At 35.7% G+C, this 21631-nt stretch overlaps 1 protein-coding gene across 4 annotated transcripts in view; it reads right to left on the bottom strand.

Moving 5' to 3' along the window:
- Window positions 1-1471: 1471 nt before the first annotated feature.
- The window catches only part of ACVR2A (activin A receptor type 2A), an 86016-nt gene continuing 65856 nt past the window's right edge, over window positions 1472-21631 (bottom strand). Inside the window, exons 5-11 of one of the 4 annotated variants that reach the window (XM_027131642.1) lie at window positions 17890-18033; window positions 15624-15767; window positions 14452-14597; window positions 12648-12762; window positions 9538-9676; window positions 6323-6453; window positions 1472-5238 (exon numbers count right to left, since the gene is read on the bottom strand). In XM_027131642.1, the coding sequence (XP_026987443.1) occupies window positions 5044-5238; window positions 6323-6453; window positions 9538-9676; window positions 12648-12762; window positions 14452-14597; window positions 15624-15767; window positions 17890-18033 (1014 nt within the window). In that variant the 3' untranslated portion in view covers window positions 1472-5043. Of the gene's footprint in view, window positions 5239-6322; window positions 6454-7707; window positions 9179-9537; window positions 9677-12647; window positions 12763-14451; window positions 14598-15623; window positions 15768-17889; window positions 18034-21631 lie in introns of those variants that run through there. The other 3 variants (XM_027131655.1, XR_003438219.1, XM_027131645.1) reach the window with 3 other exon arrangements.

The following is a 21631-nucleotide window of genomic DNA, read 5'->3' on the forward strand; positions in this document are numbered from 1 at the left end:
TTTGAAAAAATACTTCCCATGGTGGCATCACTATTACCAGAAGCAAGGATTTTGCACTTGAGCTAAGATTGTCCCTTTAAAAATTCTTCTCAACTGTTTAGAGAAGTACCCTCTGCTTAAAGGTACTGACCATAAAAGCACCCAAAGAACTGGCTTGAAGATTGCAAATTTTTATCAGCTTAAGATGCCACTAGAAGTTTGAGAGCCCTCACCTGCCTTACAGAAAATCCATCAATATCAGTGAAAGAGCTATGAAACACACTAGAAAAAGTAGGTTAGCAGAAGTCATACAAATGAAGCACGTGCCTACATTTCAAGGGCATTTTTTTCAGAGGAATGTTGATGTACCCCTTTCCACATTCCCTAATACAGAGAAGCTAAATATACTTAAAATTTTTTAAACTAACTTCATCTCTTAAATTGCTTAAACCATCATGAATAAAATAAAAACCAAATCTGAAAAAGCCCTAGTAAAAAGCTTTCGAGAATAATGTAAACAAATATGGCTTAAAGATATTTTCATTTACTAGAGGAGGAATGTAGCCTGTTAACAGCGCAATCAAAAGACTGAAAACCAGGTGAGGAGGAATGTTAGCGCCATCAGTGCAGTTTTCACTCATGTGATTCCCTCCAGGTGCCCTACCAAAAACAGGATCTTATTAAGAAAAAAAGTCTTTCCAATTTTGTGGACATGCATGTGAATGGCTCTGAGGAGATAAGAGCTGTTGGTCCAAACTTACCACATCATAATGCTATATGTGTTGATTATATACTATTAACTGTCTGAAGAATCTGTTTTGCAGAACAACGCTGTGGAAACAGTTTCGGTCTTTCTGTAGAGATTCCTTGCAGATTCCACCATGGTTTGCATTTTCATTTGGTTTTAGAAGACAACGCAGGTTCTTTCAAACCACCATAACCTAAGTGTTGCCCTTTCCTTCACCTTTACCCCCCAAAAATTGAGAATCCATGGGTGTGAACTGTGACGCTCAGTGTGACAAGGTAGGGCTCTTCCACCCCCCCCTTTCTTCGAAAGTCACAGGATAAACAAAAGAATTTGCAACACTAAAAATGTAAATGAATGCTAGCTTCCTTGGTGATCTCTCTCACCGATTACCCTAAGTGAAAATACCAGAATTCTTCTGTTCAACTGGTAAACTAGTTACAGTTGGGAAGAGTAGTTTATGTCTTTGATGTCTATTACCTAAGCCACTTTTTTTAAATCTCCGTATGAAAAGACAAGGTAACTAAGACCATTTAGCCTCTCTTAAAATTGGCAGGACCAACATATGTAGTTTAGTGGGAATACAATCTGTTTACACAACAAAGGAGGGAAATGCCACAACTGACAAACCTCCCTTTCACCTGTCCCCATTCTTGCAAATCTCAAGGTGTAAGCCTCACTGTAAATTATAAAGCTACTGTTCCCCTCTTTAAGAACGTATAACTAAAGAAAAACTTCATATGCAAATCATACCGTATTTATTTTTTTATTTAACTTGGGAATGGAATGGGGATAGCATACATTTTATTTGTACAATATTTAACAATCACTTACCCAAGGTGGGGTTTTATGGGACTTTTTTTTTTCTTTTTTAACTTTTTGTTAAATACTTGCAGAAAAAATAGCAAGTACAATTTGACAGTAGTACAACAACCTGTGCCCAAAACACTGACAAGAAATACAGAGTAAAGCTAAAATAACTGTTTACCAATATTTTGAGAGGTAACAAATAGGATATGGGTTGAGACTGCATTAAAAAATGTACTGCTGGTTGAATATCTGAGGTAAATGATGTTCAATCAAGATGCTACTTGTATCATTTGCCCATAAATCAGTAAATAATTTTATGCACATTATACCAAATGTTCCTAAAAAGTAGTATTTTAAAAAGGTAAAAAAGAGAAACTGGAAAATATCCGTGGTGAAGCATTTTTTTAAAACAGTAATCAGTTTATTCCACTAAACTATCATCTGGCCAGGATTTTTCCCCTACCACCTGCATTTTACTTAAATGTAGCTGTTACCTAGGAGTGAAGAAAGGGGGAAGAACAGATTCTTTTTAGTTTCATGATATATGACTCATTTTTAAGTTATAAACTTTTTTTTTTCCTGATTGTATTTTCGAAACATCACCATGAAGGATAGTGCAAGTTCATGGGACCAACAATTGTGAGGCACAGTCTCTGTTCTGGAATTCACAAGGTACCTGTAATAAACATTCAAACAAGAATCACACATCACATGCTAAAAACTTCCTAGCATCTAAAATACATACAAGAGCTGTGCAGGGCATAAACTTCGAATAAAGCCAAACACTGGTTAATCCATCAGTCCTATGGCAGTTGATCATAAAGCATTCCTTACACGGAGATCTGGGCAAGGTAGAGAGTATAAGTTAGAGCAGCAGTTCTGATGGGTGTCATAAAGGCAAAATACAAGACGAATCATAAGGAGCACCATACACATGAGGAAAAAATTACTGGGGTCTTAGTGTACCCCAAAACAAATCATTTTTCTCTTTTTGATCTTTCTTTTTTTCAGTATCCCTAAGCTCAAAGTTTTTATTAACTTGCCCACTTACACTGACTGTAAACCAAACATGAAAATGCCCTGCAAAAGAAAGTTTTAACAAGACTAGGTATCAGGACAGGTAGTCACTGGAACATTCTTATTTTACTGCTTATAAAAAGTATTTTTCTGTCAATGTAATTCTCAAAAGGATACAGGTTTTAAAATTGGTTAGCTAGAGTTTTAAGTACAATACCCAGGATTTCTAAAAATTTTTTCTAACATGAAGAGAAAACTTTATTTTGTGAATAAGTGGTCTTATAAAGTTTATCTCTAAGATTCACATAAGCCAAACATTCATCATAATATTCCCTTTTGTTTTCTTTTGATTTGATTTTTTTTTTTTAACTTTTAAAAACAGGATTGTTCACAACAGGTAGAAATTAGTCTTCAGGAGATTAACAATTTTCATGTATGAACATTCTCATTTTCCCTTCTTAATTAGTTTCCAAGTGGAAGCAAAACCAGACCAAGAAATTGAGAAGCCAAGTACTTTTTGAAATAAAGGTGAACTCAACATTGAAATGGGAATTCTTAGAAATACAACAAAGCCTTGGGTACATTATGTGACCAAGAGCACAAAGTTCTGTATGGTGTGTGGCACACAGACAACAATGCTGTTATTCTTCTTTCCCTCCCTGCTTAAAGGAGTCTTGTTGACCTATGTATTATTTATAAATAATATAATTTATTATTCCCAGAGATTAAGTGCATGTTTTATGTAAAATGTAGTGTACTGTGTGGTTAAATAGCCATTTGAAGATAACACATTCACAGTGAGCTCCTGATAGTGACACGTAAAAAATTCTTTTATAAAATTAATGTATGGATTTTAAAATGACCTGACAAAAGTACATAGCATAATACTGGCTATTTGTTGGTCATCAGTAATCCAGAAATTCAGGAAATTAATGTTTTACTTTGGCCTATAAATTTGAGAAAGAATCCAATTATATTCTAATGTAATATTGTTTTGAAAAGCACTTTGGCACCTACCTACCGTCAATTCCATTTTCTTATCAAAGATAAGGCATGAACTATCCTAAACTAATATCAGGGTTAGTTGTAAAAGCAATTCGTGGGAGGAGGCTAAGCTATGTTACCTATATCAACATTGGTTACCTCTAAATGTCATTGCATATTTTAAGTTGTAAGTTTAACTTGTTATCCCTGATTTGTTTTAAAGCAGTAACATCTGAAATCTGTGCTTAAAAATTTAAATCTCTATCCTAGGATAATTCTTGACATATCACAGACATCAAATATTACTCTGACAAGATGGCACCAAGCAGAAATATAGTGATAAAGTTACAAGTCTCGAAGCAGAGAGTGAGGAATTCTGGGTAATGACACTTCCTGAGGTGATCCTAAAACAGTGATAAAGAATGTCCCACACACTGTTTGGTGAAAAGAAATACACTACAATTTTACATCTATAAATAGGAAAAAAAAAATCTATTTTAAAAGAATAAAAATGAAGAGCTTTCCAGTGTTACAGCTCACTTTAAAAAATTTAAATCATGCTTTAAATTTTCAAATAGTCCCCAAGCACAGCACACCTAGAAAAATACGTAGGTAAGTATGCAACATTTTGGGAACTGGATATAAGATGAAGCTTTAAAATACGGGAGAAAGGGGAAAGACACCATTTTTTCATTTCAAAAAACAGCACTTTTTTTTCCTTAAATCACAAGCTAGCACAAGAAAAGCTAAAACACTGCTTTACGAATGGCCACTTACTGTTGGCACTAAGCATAGCTTACCTTTTTTCTTAAATAACACAGTGAATTTGTAATACCTTGTTACAAAACGGGTCAATTTATTATTCAAATTTTGTTAGTGTTTTCAATTTTATAATTTAGCAACCGTGGAACTGAGGTATACCTTGTTGAGGGAGGTTAAAGTAATGCTTGGAAGCCTCTTTACTGTACCCCACTTAGATGACTTTGTTTATGTACACAGAACAGCAGCACACTAAACATTCACAAGCTGTGTCATATTGGCATTACAATAGTCATTTATAGAAACACAACAGCAAATGCAATAAAAACAAGTTACCCTTTTTAAAATCTGAAATGAAAAGTTTTTGATTTAAAAAAAAATAGCAGTAGTTCATTTAAGGAATTAGTGTCTTCGGACAGACATTAAGAAATCTGATGTCAGTTTTCAAACACTTGATTAGCCAGGTCCAAAAAGATCCTTGATTTGGAGAGGGCCACATTCTTCATGTACACTTCTTCAAAAGTTTCTTTTTAGAGTTTGCAACTTTTCTCTTAGTCTCATGTCCTTCATGTCTCTGCTACAGGCAATGCCATTAAGTCTCCCAGAGCCACCTTTTGAAACGAGGGTCTTCTTTCTGAGATGTCCAGGAGACATCTTACTCATTTCACACGGAAAATAAACTGTAAGCAGTTTCGTTAGCAGCTCCAGTTCAGAGTCCTTTTTCTCAGTGTGTACACATGGTGCAACCATCATAGACTAGATTCTTTGGGAGGAAAGTCAACATTTGTCACCATCGTGACCACTGTTACAATGTCCTCTGTGGTAATGATATTTGTTAGTCTTTGCATCTGAGTAATTCTTTCACCTACACATCCAGCTGATAACCTGGCTTCTGCATCGTGATCCCAACATTCTTCTATCGTTTCACAGAGCATTGCCATTCCCTAAAAAGGAAAAACACATTCAAACACCACATCAGTTTTTGTTTTCTGTTAGGCAACAGACTAAAACTCTCACAAAAAAATTGCTATTGTTGTGGGTCGAAGAAAGTTTCAAGATTAGCCAAGTTTGATATTTGTCAGCATTCACTTTTGAGTATCTATTATATGCAGACACATGGAGAAAAGCACTGAGAGAAATCAATGTTTTTTTCTGAGCATTAGGACTATCACAGCAGGTGATTTTTTTTTCGAGTATAATTGCTTTACAATGTCATGTTAGTTTCTGCTGCACAGTGAAGTGAATCAGCCAATATGTATACATATATCCCCTCCCTCTTGGACCTCCCTCCCCCTGACCCAATCCTACCCATCTAGGTCTTCACAGAGCACCGTTTCTTTAATTCCAGAAATCCCTGACCATTGTTCATAAACCAGGTAATTTAAATGCTAACCTCTGAATTGTATTCAAAACCGAGGCTTTAAGAAGTTTACCAATTTTTATTGTTTTCTTAATATCAGCATTTCTACCTTGCAGTTAAAGTAGGAAAAAAGGTTCAAAAGCCAACCTTAAGGATTTTCTACCTGGCTTTATCCATGTTTCTAGTTATATCTAGACCAAAATAACCAGGGCAGTTTTGTTCCACCCTTCACCTACCTAGTCTCTTAAGTTCTTAAGAACTTGAAAATCATCCAGTCCCAAATCAAAATGCAAAAACTGTCATGGAGAGGAGAAAACTGGGCGCTTCACTTTCTTAAATGACCTGGGAAGGTGGTGATCAGCAAGCCTACCCGACTATCCGCAGGCTCAGAGCCAAGTACTCCTCCCCCGGGAAGATGTCCAAACGGGGGGGCACACTCATCTGCACAAGAAAGACCACAGAGCTGAGTGCCCCAAGGCTCTGACCTCACCATCTTCCTCACCAGTGAACATAGCCTTAATTCTGTTGTTTCTAGAACTCTAGTTCAGAATATCCTGTATGAAGACCACCACCTCAGAAAAAAAGAGAAATGTGCAGAGATATCAATCATTCCTCTGAAAAACATTTTTTATTGGAAATTCAAGTGCAAAGCTAACTATATAACTTACAGCATGTTTCTGCCAATAATCTCTTAGAACAGGCCTCTTTTTTTTATGCACAACAACTTCCTGCATGTCTTCAAGAGAGGGATGCTGGCCAATTTCCTCCTCAAATGGCAACATGTATTCATCTACAGGTCCTGAAATGTAAAAAAAGGGGAAAAATCATTGTAATTCAAATCTTCCTAACTTCCAAACTGGAACAAGCTTTCTAAAACACACTCTGAATCACCTTTTCCCAACTGTCATATGCTATAGTGACGGGAGAGAAACAAACCCTCAACTGTACTTATACCGCAGTGTGACGCAAACTTTAGAGGAAATCAGAAAGTCTGTAATTTGGCATGTAACTCTGCTAAGGACTGTGAAAGGAGCTTTATTACCTGTTGTATAAGGAATGCCTATCTCTGTTTGTATATAGCACATAGGGAACCATGGATCTCTGCATATTAAGGACATAATAGCTCTTTAAGGTACCCACTCTTGCAATTCAGATCAGACTGTAAATAGTAGTGCTTTCATCTCTGAAGATTTTGGGTTCGGTCTGCTATAACCATTTTTATTCTGACATGCCCAAACCCCCTACACATTCCACATGAGGAATTACGTACCCCAGAATCACACCTCTTCTCTGCCCTCACAGGAGCTGCCAGATATTGTTTTTTTAAAAATCACAAATGTACTCTACAAAAAGGGTCCCCAACGAATCAGAATGTGCCTTCACAGACAAGCAAGATTTATTCTACATGTTCTTTTTCTTAGGCCTACGCAAATATGGAAATTCAGTTAGGAGTTTGTAATAACTAATAACTGATGAGCACTTATGCTAACCAGGAACTTTATATTATTTACTTCCATTTTATCTTCACGGAGTGAAGGTGGCATTACCCTATTTTACAGATAAAAAGCTCAAGAAAAAGTTCCATCATCTGCACAAGGGCATACAGCTGTTAAGTGATAGAGTTGGAATTTGAATCCACCTCAGTGACTCTAAAGTCTGTGCTTTCAATCACTAAACTGTCTCCCGTTGACAGAATTCAGTGACCAGATGTGTCTGTATATAGACATAAACCTTGTATAAGTTCTCAAAACACACCAAATACTCCTGCGTAGAATATAAGTTATAAACAGCTGATCAAGAAGGAGGCCATCTAACTCAACCCTGTCTAAATATAAGAATCCTTGATGGCTGGATAGTCAGTCTCTGCTGAAGCATTTCCAATCACTTAGAGTACTGACATTCTAAGGTGTCTATTTAACCCTTGCTACTCAAAGTGTGGTCCACAGGTCCAGCACTGGCACTGATGGGGTAGCTTTTGTAAGAAATGTAAATATCAGGCCCCACCTCAGACCTACCGAGTCAAAATCTGAATTTTAACAAGATTCCCAGGAGTTTGGTTTGCACGTTAAAGTTTGAGAATCACTGAACTGAACCATCAACAATTAGCCATCTAAAAAATTGAAAAGCACTTACGTTAGCAGTGTTCATACTGTCCCCTCTGCTTCTATTTCTGACTTGAATCAGAAATGCCTGACTCTGAAATTGAGTATTTCATAGCACATGCAAGGCATTTAAGAAATGTAAGCATCTATCCTTATCCTATTCTTTTTCCATAAAAACTTCCCTGATAACCTCTCCTCCCCACCAACAAAGCAAGTCCTCACACCTCTAAGCTCCCATAACACTCCCTTAACATTTCTCAGGTATTAACATTCATCCAAAAACATTTGCCTATGTAGACAATTCATACTTACCTTACTCTGGAGTTAACTGTCCAGGATACATTTTATCACCTTAACTAAACTGTATATTACTTGTGTATCCCCTATAACACTACATCCAATTGGCTTGCTTTGGAGAGTTCATGTTAATGAAATTCTGAAGAAATATATTTTCCTGTAACATCTGCCATCTAACCTACTTGTGCCTCCATAAATGCACGCAATAAATGCATTTTTTCTTCCACTTTGAGCCAAAACACACTGAACAGCTTACTCTTCTTCCTATAGACTTCTAAGCTAAAATTATATCCAAATTGCTTCAACCTTTCTTAGGTTCTGGATCCATTCCCACGCCAATTTTGGAAGAATGAATGGCTGTCCATTCCTGAGCACTTTCCACTAAATTCCCTTTAAAAGCAGAGTATCCCAAATCAAGTTTCATATACCAGAGGTAGTCTGTCCTACACTGAGAAACTATTACAGTACTCAGAAAATATTCTTATAAACATAGGTTAAGATGGTTATAACTTTTATAAATTAAAGTTTTAAAAGATCAAAATAATTTACTTGGTTTGGGAGTTTAATAGGAAATTTGCCTTATATTCTCATATCCAAAAAAGTAGTATAATTGGAGAGGGTAGAGACCTTCTGAGGAGCACTAAAGACAGAATACCTACAACGCTATAATTCTGTCACACTAGGAACATAATATGCAGGTTTATAATGAGTCAATCAATGTAAATATTTTTAGGACTTGAAAAGGACTTCAAGAACAAGGACTAGGAATCCCTTAGAACCAAGGTGATGTGCTAGGGAATGTAACTTATGTTCACAATAATGTCTACATCAGATCAGACTTAACAAAGCTTTAAGGAGGCAGAATCTAACTTGTGCTGTAACACACACTCAGTTCTGGGTCATGGAGGATAGAATGGTAATTCAATCCATCACAGGAGGGCTGAACAGCCAGCCTGAGTATCCTGGGAGGCAAAATCCCCCGACTCTGTGCACCTCCTCTCACCCAAGAGTTGACTTTAACTCTTAGGTGTCTCAGGACCCTCGTGATCTTACCAAAGTAGCAGCCCTCTCCCTGAATCTGGATCAGAGTTTCAAATCTTGATTTCACCACTTATCACTCTGCAACTAAAACAGACAAGCTATTTAATTTCTATTTAAAATTTGAGCATCAAATTCCTCACAACTGAGGTGATAATTACCTCCAAAGTTGTTTTAGGAAATAAGCTGAAGGTATGTAAAGTGCCCAACAAAACATCTGGCAATGGTAATGGATCAATACGTATCAGTACCTTTCCTCTCCTGCCCTCCGCATCCCCTGCCTCCTGAGTTTTCTTTATGCTACCACCTCTTGGAGTCTATTTTTAAAAAATTGTACTTTAAAATATTACCTTTGAGAGTAATCAACCCTTTTCATACACGTGTAGTAGGTACAGGTATACATATATATATGTATATGTCTTTTAAAAAAATATATGTTCCCTTACCATCTGCAGCAGTACAGCGAGAAGCCAGTTCCCACAGGACTAATCCCATGGCGTACATATCTATCCTCAAAAATGCATCCCTTTGGAAGTTTATAGCACCCTCTAATACCTCTGGAGCCATATACCTTCGGGTACCAACCTGAAAAAGATGTTGAAAGCAAGCAGCACTTACTAACTTTGTGAACTAACATTTTATGATTTTGTAAAGAGAATCAAAACCAAGTGTGCTCTAGTATTAGGTAAGATAACTAAATTATGACTACCAGAATTTTATTCCATTTCAAATAATACAACAGCCAAGACCCTGGAAACAGTGGATGCAACCATCAGTAGGGACTGCTTAAATAAGTAAGAGTACTATGCAGCTCTTAAAAAAAACATGAGGTAAATCTATAAGGACAAATATGGAAAGATTTCCAAAAATACTGTAAGATGAAAACAGCAAAGAACAAAGCAGTATATATACTAAGATCCCTTCTGGATACAGATATATCAACAGACATTATGCTGGTCTAGGCTTCGACTTTTTCCCCCTTCTGGAAGTAATCACAAGAAACTGAACAATCGTTATTTGTGGAGAGAGGATGGAACAGAGAAAAAAGGCTGTATACTTTTTAACTGTACATTGTTTGAAATGTATCTTTTTTAAAAAAATACTCCTTTTGAGAGTTTCTCTTTCTCTGTACGAAAAAAAAAACCCTAATAAACATAAAATGAATTAGCCAAGTACAGGATGGATAAACTTTTTAAAGTTCTGTTTCCACAAAATCTATGTATTTGTTTCTTCATGAATTCTGTCTTAAATTCTTTATTGATATCTGTCCCTAACAATCTGGTATTTCTTAGTAATGTAACTATGGTTACTAAGCTAGCACAGCTAACTTTGGTTGGTGCTTGACAAGATTCATATATGAACACTTAATTTCTGTGAGATAGGTGGTTAGATTAATCCACTTGAGTTTAATAGGTCTAGGGAGCGGCCCAGATACTGGTATTTCCAAAAGCTCCATAAGTTAAGTGACTATGATCTATAGACTAGAAGTTGGGCAATTATCTGCAAATATACATATAAAGAGATGTTTAAGAAAAAACAAGGATAGATCACTAAGACACTGAAGTTCAAAAACCCAAAGTTTTTAATTCATTTAATAAGGAGAACACTTTAAAGAAAGGGTAAAAAGGTAGCTTTGCCTTTTTTGCTACTTTAAATAACTATTTTAATTGTACTGTAAGTAAGCTTTTCCCCAAAATCTACTTTTCTCCTGAAGATAACTGTTATGCCTTCCAAAGTACTTCTTTTCTTATGAAATGATGACATCTTCCTTTTTAGTATAAAATGTCCTCTCTTTTATAAATTGATGATGATATTAGAGAAAAATGTTATTTTTTTCCCAGTGTTCTTTGCAATATATAAAATATGCAATAACAAGCATTTTGAAACTTTCTGGTCCATGAAATCTAAAGTCAAGGAATCAGTGATGTATTATTCATTATTATATATATATGTAATTATTATGTATTATTAGTTATTTTTACCCTCATCATGTAAGCCAATCATGAGGGCATTAAAAGATATGAATGAAGGGAGATTAGTTCGGTGCTTTGCGATGACCTAGAGGGGTGGGACAGGGAGGATGGGAGGGAGGCTCAAGAGGTAGTGGGTATGAGGACATGCATATGCATATGGCTGATTCGCTTTGTTGTGCAACAGACACTAACACAGTATTGTGAAGCAATTATACTCCAATAAAGATCTATTTAAAAAAAATTGAAAAAAAAAGATATGAATGAATCCCCAAATTCTTTTCTTAAAAAGGGGGGAGGTTTATAAGGTACCAAAGGATTAAACTCTTCCCAAAATTTAGTCTTAAGGTAATCAGACAATCAGCTCAGAAGCCTGGTCCTAGGCTTCCTGCACAATCTCCCATCTCAGTACATTCTCCGCAAAACTGCCTTCCTTCCCAAATACATATGTTGTCAACTTTTCTAGAACTATGACTGCTGACTAAATTCTTAAATCATTAGTCAATGTTGTCAAAATTTGTTGTGCTATGTTCCTGGAGGTCAGTAGGACACACTGGGCAAAAAGAAAGCTGAGAATCAGATGATCAAATAATTTGCCTGATTTGAAAGATGAAGTAATGATTGTGCAAAATCATTTGGCTTTGTAAGGAAATATCACCTTTCAGGTCAAACTAGTTTGAAAACACCTTTCCTAGAGCCTCAGTTTCTGAGAATAAAATGTATGGATAATGTTCTTTTCCTCTTTGGCTTCCTTAAAGGCTCCCATTGCTGAAGTCTCTGTGCAGACCTTGGTTAGTAAAATTAAACTCCTTGCTCAGGGCCTTAGAAGTCCTCTGAACTCTGGAGAGAATTCAGAGAAAAGCTATAAAGTTGATTAAAGACTTAAAGAAGCAATAGAGACCAAGAAGCAAGAAACTATCATTGCTGTCTGGAAAAACAGGCACTAGATCTTAGTACATTATAACATGAATAGTGACTGATTATTCTTCCATTCCTCTTAAGATAGTGAAAGAATTAACAAGTTAAAACTAGTGAGTTAATATTAAGAACTCCCTAGAAGAATGAGGCTTATTAAAATGTGTTGGATTCTTCTTTGATTAGTTTTAAAAATAGAATCCTATGACATCTAAATTGTTTTATGAATTGCTTGATCTAAACCACCTGAGGTCCTAACAGTCCTTCATCACCATATGAAAATATCTTCCTCAGCAAATTTAACATATTACTCTTAAGAGAGTCTTTTTTTTTTTTTTTTTTTTTCCTGCAGTACCCGGGCCTCTCTCACTGTTGTGGCCTCTCCCATTGTGGAGCACAGGCTCCGGCCGCGCAGGCTCAGCAGCCATGGCTCACGGGCCCAGCCGCTCCGCGGCATGTGGGATCTTCCCGGACCGGGGCACGAACCCGTGTCCCCAGCATCGGCAGGCAGACTCTCAACCACTGTGCCACCAGGGAAGCCCGAGAATCATTTTTATAATAGATACCAATTTAAGAACCAGCACAATAATTTTAGACCAACTGATCCCAGATGCCATCTAAGAAAATATGGGACAAGATTATTTTTTCTTACAGTTTACAGTTATCCTTACCTGTCCATGGGTATCACCTGCAGACTTGCCAGCCTCAAACTTTAACGCCAACCCAAAGTCAGCAATGCAAGCTGTCAGATTGTTTTTCAACAGCACATTTTTACTTTTGATGTCCCTTGCAAATAGAAAGATAAAGTATTCAAATTCAGTTTAAACAAGTTATCTTTTAAATTTTTTGACTGTAAGTAGGAAGAGAGACTATGTATGCTTTTAAAAAAAATAGTTATTTCAAAGTATGAAATACAGAAAAGGGCAGAGGGACAAAAAGTTTAAGTCTCCAGATAGCTTGAAGCACAAGGGTACAGTGACCTAGTCGTATCCATTACATGGACAATAAGAGGGAATTCTCTCCATAAAGCAGTTTTATAAAGAGCTGCCATTCCAAAAGTACTGTCCAGCCTACATGTTATCTATGTCACTCCTAACTACCAATCATAAAATTGTTGTTGTTTTAAGATAATAAGCATATTTCAGAGTTTATAGTTAGAAACTCTCATTGACACTGAAATTTAAAAACCACAATGAAAGAATTTTCAGTTAAAGCTGAATTGGATGACACACAGGCCTACATTTTAAAACGGTCCCTTATTTTAATGGTTCTTATTACATTCACCAACTTGGCTGTACAAAAGCATCTCTACGAATGTATAAGAGAAATTTTTCACCATAAACATACACTGCTCCAGCTGGATCCTGGTGTTCCAAAAAGAGTAACCATTTTAAGGCAATCAGATGTCTTCCTCTACACATTAGCCTCAACTAGCTCATCCTAGGGCTTACTATACCCCAGTAAACACACCGGTACCATGAGCAATGGTAAATTTATGTGTGCAGACACAAAGTGTGAGACAAAGGACGCATAGATAGACAACCACAAATGCTACAAAAATCAGTTTTAGACTCAAACGATTTTTAGGGACCCTACTTATAATAACCTTTGGGGGTTCCAAAGGATTAGTTCCCTATAGGACTAGGTGAGGTGAGCAAAAATCCAGGAGGACAGGGTTAGACTATGTAGGAAGGTGAGAAGGGAAGCTATTTCTGAGGTAGAAGTCATTTAAGGTTTTCAAAATCAGAATCTACATTAGAATTGGAATAAAAGTAATGCCTCCCAGCAACCTAAGACACCACCTGATGGCACTCAACTAAGTATTTGTTAAATGAATCAGGTAATTTAAAACATCCATCTTTAAACTGAATATAAGATGACAGATTGACCCCATGTTCAAGGAAGTTAAATACACAATGGCAAACTGAATCCCATGTTTAAGGGAACTAACAGTTTCCCTTTTAAGGATATGACAATTGTTGAGTCCAAGTACTATTTCTTCACTGAAAAAGAAAATTTAGTAAACCCAATTATTCAAATAATACCTCCTTCCACCTCAACTTAGGTAATGATCACATGGTCATTCAAAACACAAGCAAAAAAGATACTCAAAATCTCTCCTTAATTACATCCCCTTATACCTATTTATAATCATCTTTGAAGTAAATCATGTTTTGAGGTAAAACAGATTTCTCCTTTGAGACAAAGAAAATACACTTTTTCTTAACTATGTTTTCGGAAATGAGACAAATTGAAACATAAGTCAATAATTAACCTTTGACAATGATGTTAATATATACATTATCCAAAATACTTCCTGGCCAATCTCAAAGCTAATTTGAAAAACAAGTGAAAATCAATGCTTCCTATAGCATGATTAGGTAACTAGGGGAAAAATAAATTTTGCCCAGGGGATTGAAAGTTTAAATAATAAATACTGAATTATTGGGTAAAATAATATAAATTTAGCTCTACCTGTGAGATATGGCGGGTTTGTGGCCATCTTTTAGGCCAGGTATATCCTCATGTAAATATGCCAATCCTCTAGCCATGGTTTCTGCAATATGACACAATTCATTCCAAGAGACCACATTAGCCTTAAGAAAGTCTGATAGTGAACCCTAAAGGAAGGGGGAAAAAAAACAACTTATGTTCTTGACAAAAGCCGTATGTATATGGAGACTTTCCTTTTTACTTTTAAGAGGTCATGGAAGGCAACATAGTTTTCCTTTCAGTGAATAATATCCAAAACGCAATCTTTCTGGAAGGGTTCAAGTTTCACATTAATAAACATTTGAAAGGAATACCACTAATCTTTAAAGGTTTGCTACAAGCACAGTTGGTCAATTTCCCATTGAGAAGGCAAAATTAACAAAAAAAAAAAAAAAAAGGTTATTGAAAATCTAAAGTTCTAGAAAATATTTTAAAAGTTAAAATATGTTGACTATAGAGATGTTATAAATAGGACTAGGAGAACAAAAATTAAAACATATGAACAACAACTAACCTAAAGAATCTTCCTCTAGAGATTACTGCCAACCTTTTAGTCAAGAATTAAGGGAATTAAAACAGCCACTTTTTTCTGACAGTGATGAAACTGATTGCCAAGAAGATCACAATTTCCTACTCCATTAATGTATACTTTCATACTAACTCTGAAAGCAGAAAAATTGAGGAAAAATAGCAAGTGTGTTTTGGTGGTAATTACCCTACAAATCAGTGACTGATCAAAGATCAGATAAATTTCCTGACCCTAGTTTTGTCACTAAGTGACATCAATTAAAGAATTTTAAGAAACAAAATTCAAGCTGAAAAAATGTCTCATGTAATAAAAGTGGACAGTAAATGGTAAATGAAAATTCCTAAGCATTGGCTATACTAAAATAATTATTTGTAAGAGAAGTACAATTGCAGCACAAGAAATCAGGGACAAAAGACTGGTATTATATAAGTAGAGGGTTAGGTGAAAAAGTTGTCATCTTTGTTCTTCTATTAAATAAATCATTTTTAAAGCAGGTTTTTATTTATAAATATTAACCAACTATAATAACACACTGTTCCCAGAAAAATAAGTGAGGGCTTTGTAGCCAACATTAGGAAGTAAGCCAACCCTGACTTCACTGAGTTAAAATGGAAAGTAGTTTTACCTTTTCATGAAATGCTGTGATTAGCCAAAGATCCACATCAACACTGGTACCTCGTTTTTCTGCACCAATGAACTGTAATATGTTCTCATGCTTCATTCCAGGCAAACTATAGACTTCATATTCATTCTGCCATGACTGTTTGTCCTAGAGTTAAAAAGAATAGTAAGAATGCAAAGAACACAGGCAAATAAACCATATCTAAGAGATTACTCAAGTAAGTTCTAAGGCAATTTTTTTTAAAGGCTAAGTATTAAGAGATTCTTTGGTTTTGTTTTGTCCTGTTTTTTAATAAAAGAAAACTTTGACAACAGGTAACAGTTACATACCAAATGCCTGCCCTGCCCCATTCCTTCAAACATACTTTTTTGTGTTTGTAATTTGTAAACATAGAAGTTGATCAGAAATACTGCACTTCTGAATCCTAACAATGGCAACACATTCCACATACAAGTTAGTACTACAGTGTAATTTTATCACGGTGTGAAGTTACCTGTGTTACTATTAAGAATAATCTCTCTGAGAGATGAAATTCAGGGAGAATGACTTCATCTAAATAGAAAACAAATTTTTTTCAAACACTAACAGCATGTCAAACCTTCTTAACAAAATGTTTAGAATACCCTGCAGAGTCAATAAGAGAGCAATGGGGTATAAATATGCAATACAATAATTTGAAACACCACAGATTCACTTGTGCCTGCAAGTGATCCATACCTCTTACATGTCTACTTATAAAGGATTAGTTTCTTTTCACAATGGGAGAATAACGAAAGTGGGAGGCACCACAGCATAACGGTTAGGAACCCTCTGGATCCAAGCTATCTAAGAACCTTTGGCATGTTACATAATCATTCAGCTTCCTGATCAGCAAAACAAGGACTGTAGTGGGTGCCCCATAGGGTCGTTGTATTATACATATATTGTGTGTTATATTATATGTATGGGTAATAATACATATTAGTGAGTACTCACATATGTAAAGTACCTCTATCTGACACAATAGAACCATTCAGTAAAATGTTAGCTACTGTTCTTGTTGTTACTCTGACGTTAATAGCATCCAAATGCGCTTCTCTAATTTTTAAGCTTCCTCACATGAAATAAGAACCCTGATCTTCTTTGTGAACCTTGGCCCAAAAGACTTTTCTTTTGAGAACTAAACTACAGTTAACAGTAATAAAAAAAAAAAAAGTAATAAACTTCTTCACAGACTCTAGGAACAGACTTTCAAGGAGGTAAGAGGGCAAAAATCTAGGTATATTAAGACAAAGAAATTGAATAATTTTGGTATAAGGAAGATCTACTATACAGGTGCAGGGGTGAAGCCTGCATCAAAAAACCCAGCCAGGATCGCAATACCATGCACAGCATTAGCCACAGGTGTGTATAAGCAGAAAACAGGAACAAAGGAATTATCATAGATCTATACCACCAACGGAGCAAAACTAAAGAATATCTCAGAGGTGCATGAGACCAGGGTTTTATAAGGTTGGCCCCCTTTAATAGAAAAACAAGTCAACAGTAAACCAATTATTTGGAGTCTTGACTCAATGCCTCTGAAAATTCACCAAACAAAATCTGAAATGATTACACCAATACTCAAAGTAGAACAAAAATGAATCAGCCTGGTAATATATCTCCAAACAGCGATTCTAAAACAAAGCACACTACTCTTTCAATATTCTGTTTGCTTTTTCTGATAATGTCAATGGGACATTAAAAGTTAACCACTCAGGGCTCCCCTGGTGGCACAGTGGTTGAGAGTCCACCTGCCAACGCAGGGGACACGGGTTCGTGCCCCGGTCCGGGAAGATCCCACATGCCGCGGAGCAGCTGGGCCCGTGAGCCATGGCCACTGAGCCTGTGCATCCGGGGCCTGTGCTCCGCAACGGGAGAGGCCACAGCAGTGAGAGGCCCGCGTACCGCAAAAAAAAAAAAAAAAAAGTAAACCACTCAGACAATGAATTATATTTTTTAATTAGAATCCTCATCTTCACTTTGCATTTCTGTAGAATTTTTACTGGCAAAAAATCTCCTATATGCTTATGTATTGTAATTCCACCACTCTAAACAAACATGACTGTTGTACCATTAATTTCTCAGATGAGAAGGCAGACATAAAAGGGCTAACCACTTCCCCCGGTATCACAAAGAACCACCATGAAACATACGGCTTGTGTTTTCAGACTGTTTCTGAGTTCCAATGACCTAGCCAGTCGCATCTTTTAAAAAATATATGCAGACTAGAAAACTGCAATAAACATACCTGTATTGGAAATATTTTCACAGCCACATATTCATTGAGTAACTGGGCTTTCCACACACAACCAAATCTTCCCCTTGCTTTCACTTCTAGTAACTGCAGTGGCTTCAAACCTAGTAATGGAGAAGGAGGGGGTGGTCCTGGGTCCTACAGATAAACAATAATAATATTATCTAAAGAGCAGCACATGACACATCTCGCTTCTAAATATCAGTATACTGAGAAATCGATTGACAGAAACGGTAGACACATACAAATGACATTAACTTCAATCTTGCCAAAACTGAATTCTCAAGCATTACTAATTACCTATAGTGATCAAAAAGCAAGAAACTTGAATTAAGAGTTTTCACAATAACATTCCTACTGCTACATATATATATATATATATATATATATATAGCAATCAGGAGAAAAGATCTAAAATCTTTTTGATCCAGTCTCACTAATTCTCCTAAGATTTTTCTGTGACCTTCAGGATATTACTAATGGTATTTTAATTTCATCCAGTTGATTATTCCTTATAGGATAAGGATTTGAAAAGTGCCAGATACAGCAAATTATGGCTATGTCTCAAAGAAACCACTCCTCAAAATCCATTACTTTCCCCAGTGAGTGTTTAAATCTTTCTTCATTAATATCAGAAATACCCACACAGCTATTCTCAAACACATTACAAATAGGTATTTCAAATACAAAGCACATAAAAGGAATATGTAAGTTAGTGTTGCTATAACCAAACTGCTCCATTCATTCTAACTTTTCCACCCGGTAACAATTTGTCCCTTTGCTTATAATTACTTCCCAGAATTGATCTGAGATATTATTAGTATTCTGGGACTCATGGGCAAAGAAAGTACAAATAATTCAGAAAATAAGTGGTCATCATATTAGATGAGAAGGTATGGAAAATGAAAGAGAAGTATACTGCTATAGTTAATTTTTTAAATGGAGCAACTATATAAATAGGAGTACAGCATCACCAGGGGATCCTCCTATACAAAGTAGAGTGGCTACCCTTCGCTGAAAACATTGTATTAGTTAAATATCTGCAACTAAAGCAAGAGGTAGAAAGCCTTTTGGAAAGCTTCCAGAGGAAAGTAGTAACATGTTTGAAGGCCTGTGTAATGAGTATTGTTAGCAAGAACTAAAATTTCTGTGGCAACAGACTTTATGACACTGGGTGGCACTTAAGACACTTGGAGATTGTATGTCACCCCTTTATCAATGCATGTCTCTCTGCCTTTACTCTCCTTCCTTAAAACAAACAAACAAACAAACAAAAACCTCCTCTTCTAATGCCTCAGGACAGTAAGTGCTCCCTTTAGGCATTATTCAGCCCCTGGATGCCACTCAAGATTTTTTAAAAGTTGGCATCTATGTTAGAAAGACCCTCAGCAATAGAAACACTGCAAAGTATTAAAGAGAAAAAATAATGTAATTTCTTCTTCTAAAGTAGACAATCTTTCTAAAATGGTTTGAGAATTCCTATTTTAAAACAGTATGATAAACCAGAAGACTTCCTGTGACCCATTTTAACATCAGATATTTATTTTTTAAATGTCTGCAAAAGTTGCTTTTCCTTCACACATTCAAAACATGAAAGGTTAGTAGAGCTAAAGATTATTTTAGTTTAACAGAGTGACAAGAAAGTCAGATGTACATCTTATAGAAGTATGGCCTCTCAAATTATGATTCTCAGTGGGAGGGGACACAAGACGCTCTGGAGAAGTTTTACCAGAACTGAATCCTCCCTCCCTCATTCCTTGACTGATCATATATATCTGCAATAAGAGACCCCACTGATCGTAGTACATGACTTATGTGAATGTGGAGACAGGAGGGAACAAGTTGAAACCACTCTTCTAGAGGCAAAGAAAACCACTCAGTGCTCTAAGTTCAAGAATTATTGGATAACTGCATAAAAGAGTAATTGTGCTAACTAAACAAAGTTCACTTTGAAAAACTTTAAATAACTATAAGGTTAAAGTCAATGATTCCCCCTCCTTTAGAGATAAGTTAGAAAAGTTGAGTTTTCAAAGCAGGGATGACAAAAATTAAAGTATGCAGATAAGGGTTGAAAGCTGAAGAGGGAAAATAACCAGGTAAAGAGTAATATAGCACTATATGTAAACACTAAAATTTTTAATAAATTGACTGATAATGTCTCTTTAGATAACATACACATTATCCATTCCCTATTCTAAAGAGTACCAACCATATGTTTATGATTCAGTCTATAAAATAGGATTTAGATGACTTAATCCACACCTCAAATTAAGAATATGTCGGCAGTTCAAAATAAGACTTTACTCTGTATGACAGACTCTAGGTACATCCACCTCACTACAAATAACTCAATTTCATTTATATTCCATTGTATATATGTGCCACATCTTCTTTATCCATTCATCTGTCGATGGACACTTAGGTTGCTTCCGTGTCCTGGCTACTGTAGCTGATTCATGTTGTTATAAAGCAGAAACTAACACACCACTGTAAAGCAATTATACTCCAATAAAGATGTTTAAAAAAAAAAAAAAAGAATACCCAAAATAAGACTTTAATATAATATTAACCTTAATTTTAGGAAACAAAAATTTCCAATGCCTATGTTTAGAATTAAAAAAAAAAATCACTGAATGTTTTCCAAATGCGTAGATAAACTTAAAAGTTTCCATAAGTTTCCAAGACTCTGTTTACAAAGTTTGTAAGCTACCGTTATTTCAGTAAGAAATCTTAGATCACTCTCCTAATGAAATTCCCATTATAGTCAGCATTATATATTAACAACCTGAAAATATGCTTTGTCAAAATTACTTATAAGTAAAAAGCTTAAATTTAGGAGAACACAGGCCAATTTTCAAAGGGTAAGAAGAAGATCTACAAAGGCACACTCCTACAAAATGTCAAAACTTTTAGAAATGATAATTCTACAATTCTTAGAAAGGTTAGGTTCAAAAATGAGAACTCTGTAACAGATTACAACTCTGTAAAATCTATACTACCAGTCAATATATCTTTTTGCTTTTCTAATAAAATGTTATCGGACTGTTCTTCTAATTCATACTTCTCAGTTCTTCCATTTAACAGCTTACATCTAAAAGAAGTTTTAACCACTTCCCTCATATCTAGCTTTTACTTATCCTATAATCTAAGAATATTAGAAATTATTTTCTGTTTATTAACAGCATTATACTAATTTACCCAAAAAAACCTCATACTTGATTCTAGGAATAAAGATTTATACCCTTACAATATATGAGAACCTGGGGAGACAAATTCAGACTTAAACTTCATAATGACAACAACATTCTGATATTATCCATAAAACATGGCTTTGCCCTGCTACAGAGAAAAACCACTTTTGGAGGGGTAACTATAAGGACTACAGAGTTCCTGAAAACATTCCCTAAGTTCCAGCTCTCTTCCAGCACCCATGCTATTTTGCACAGTTAAAAAGATATTCATTAGAACATGGCTCTGATTACATCTCTTCTTTACCCACTTGTACGTGAAAATTATGGCATCAGAAGACATGTTGAGAAGCGACAAATGACAATAGCTGGAAAAAGTGCCCCCCACCCCAGCACCACTACCCAGTATCATTACTATAACCAACAGTGGATAAAAGATTAGAGGTGAAGAGCTGTAAAGCAGTCTGTGATCATTTTACTTATTCTGAGTTCTCCATATGAAAGGTGAATTCTAATCTAAATGAAGCCTTAAACTTCCAGACAGCAAA

This window comes from Aethalodelphis obliquidens, unplaced genomic scaffold, assembly GCF_003676395.1.
Source record: "Aethalodelphis obliquidens isolate GAN/ISIS:26980383/991018 unplaced genomic scaffold, ASM367639v1 scaffold2, whole genome shotgun sequence".
Lineage (NCBI taxonomy): Eukaryota > Metazoa > Chordata > Mammalia > Artiodactyla > Delphinidae > Aethalodelphis > Aethalodelphis obliquidens.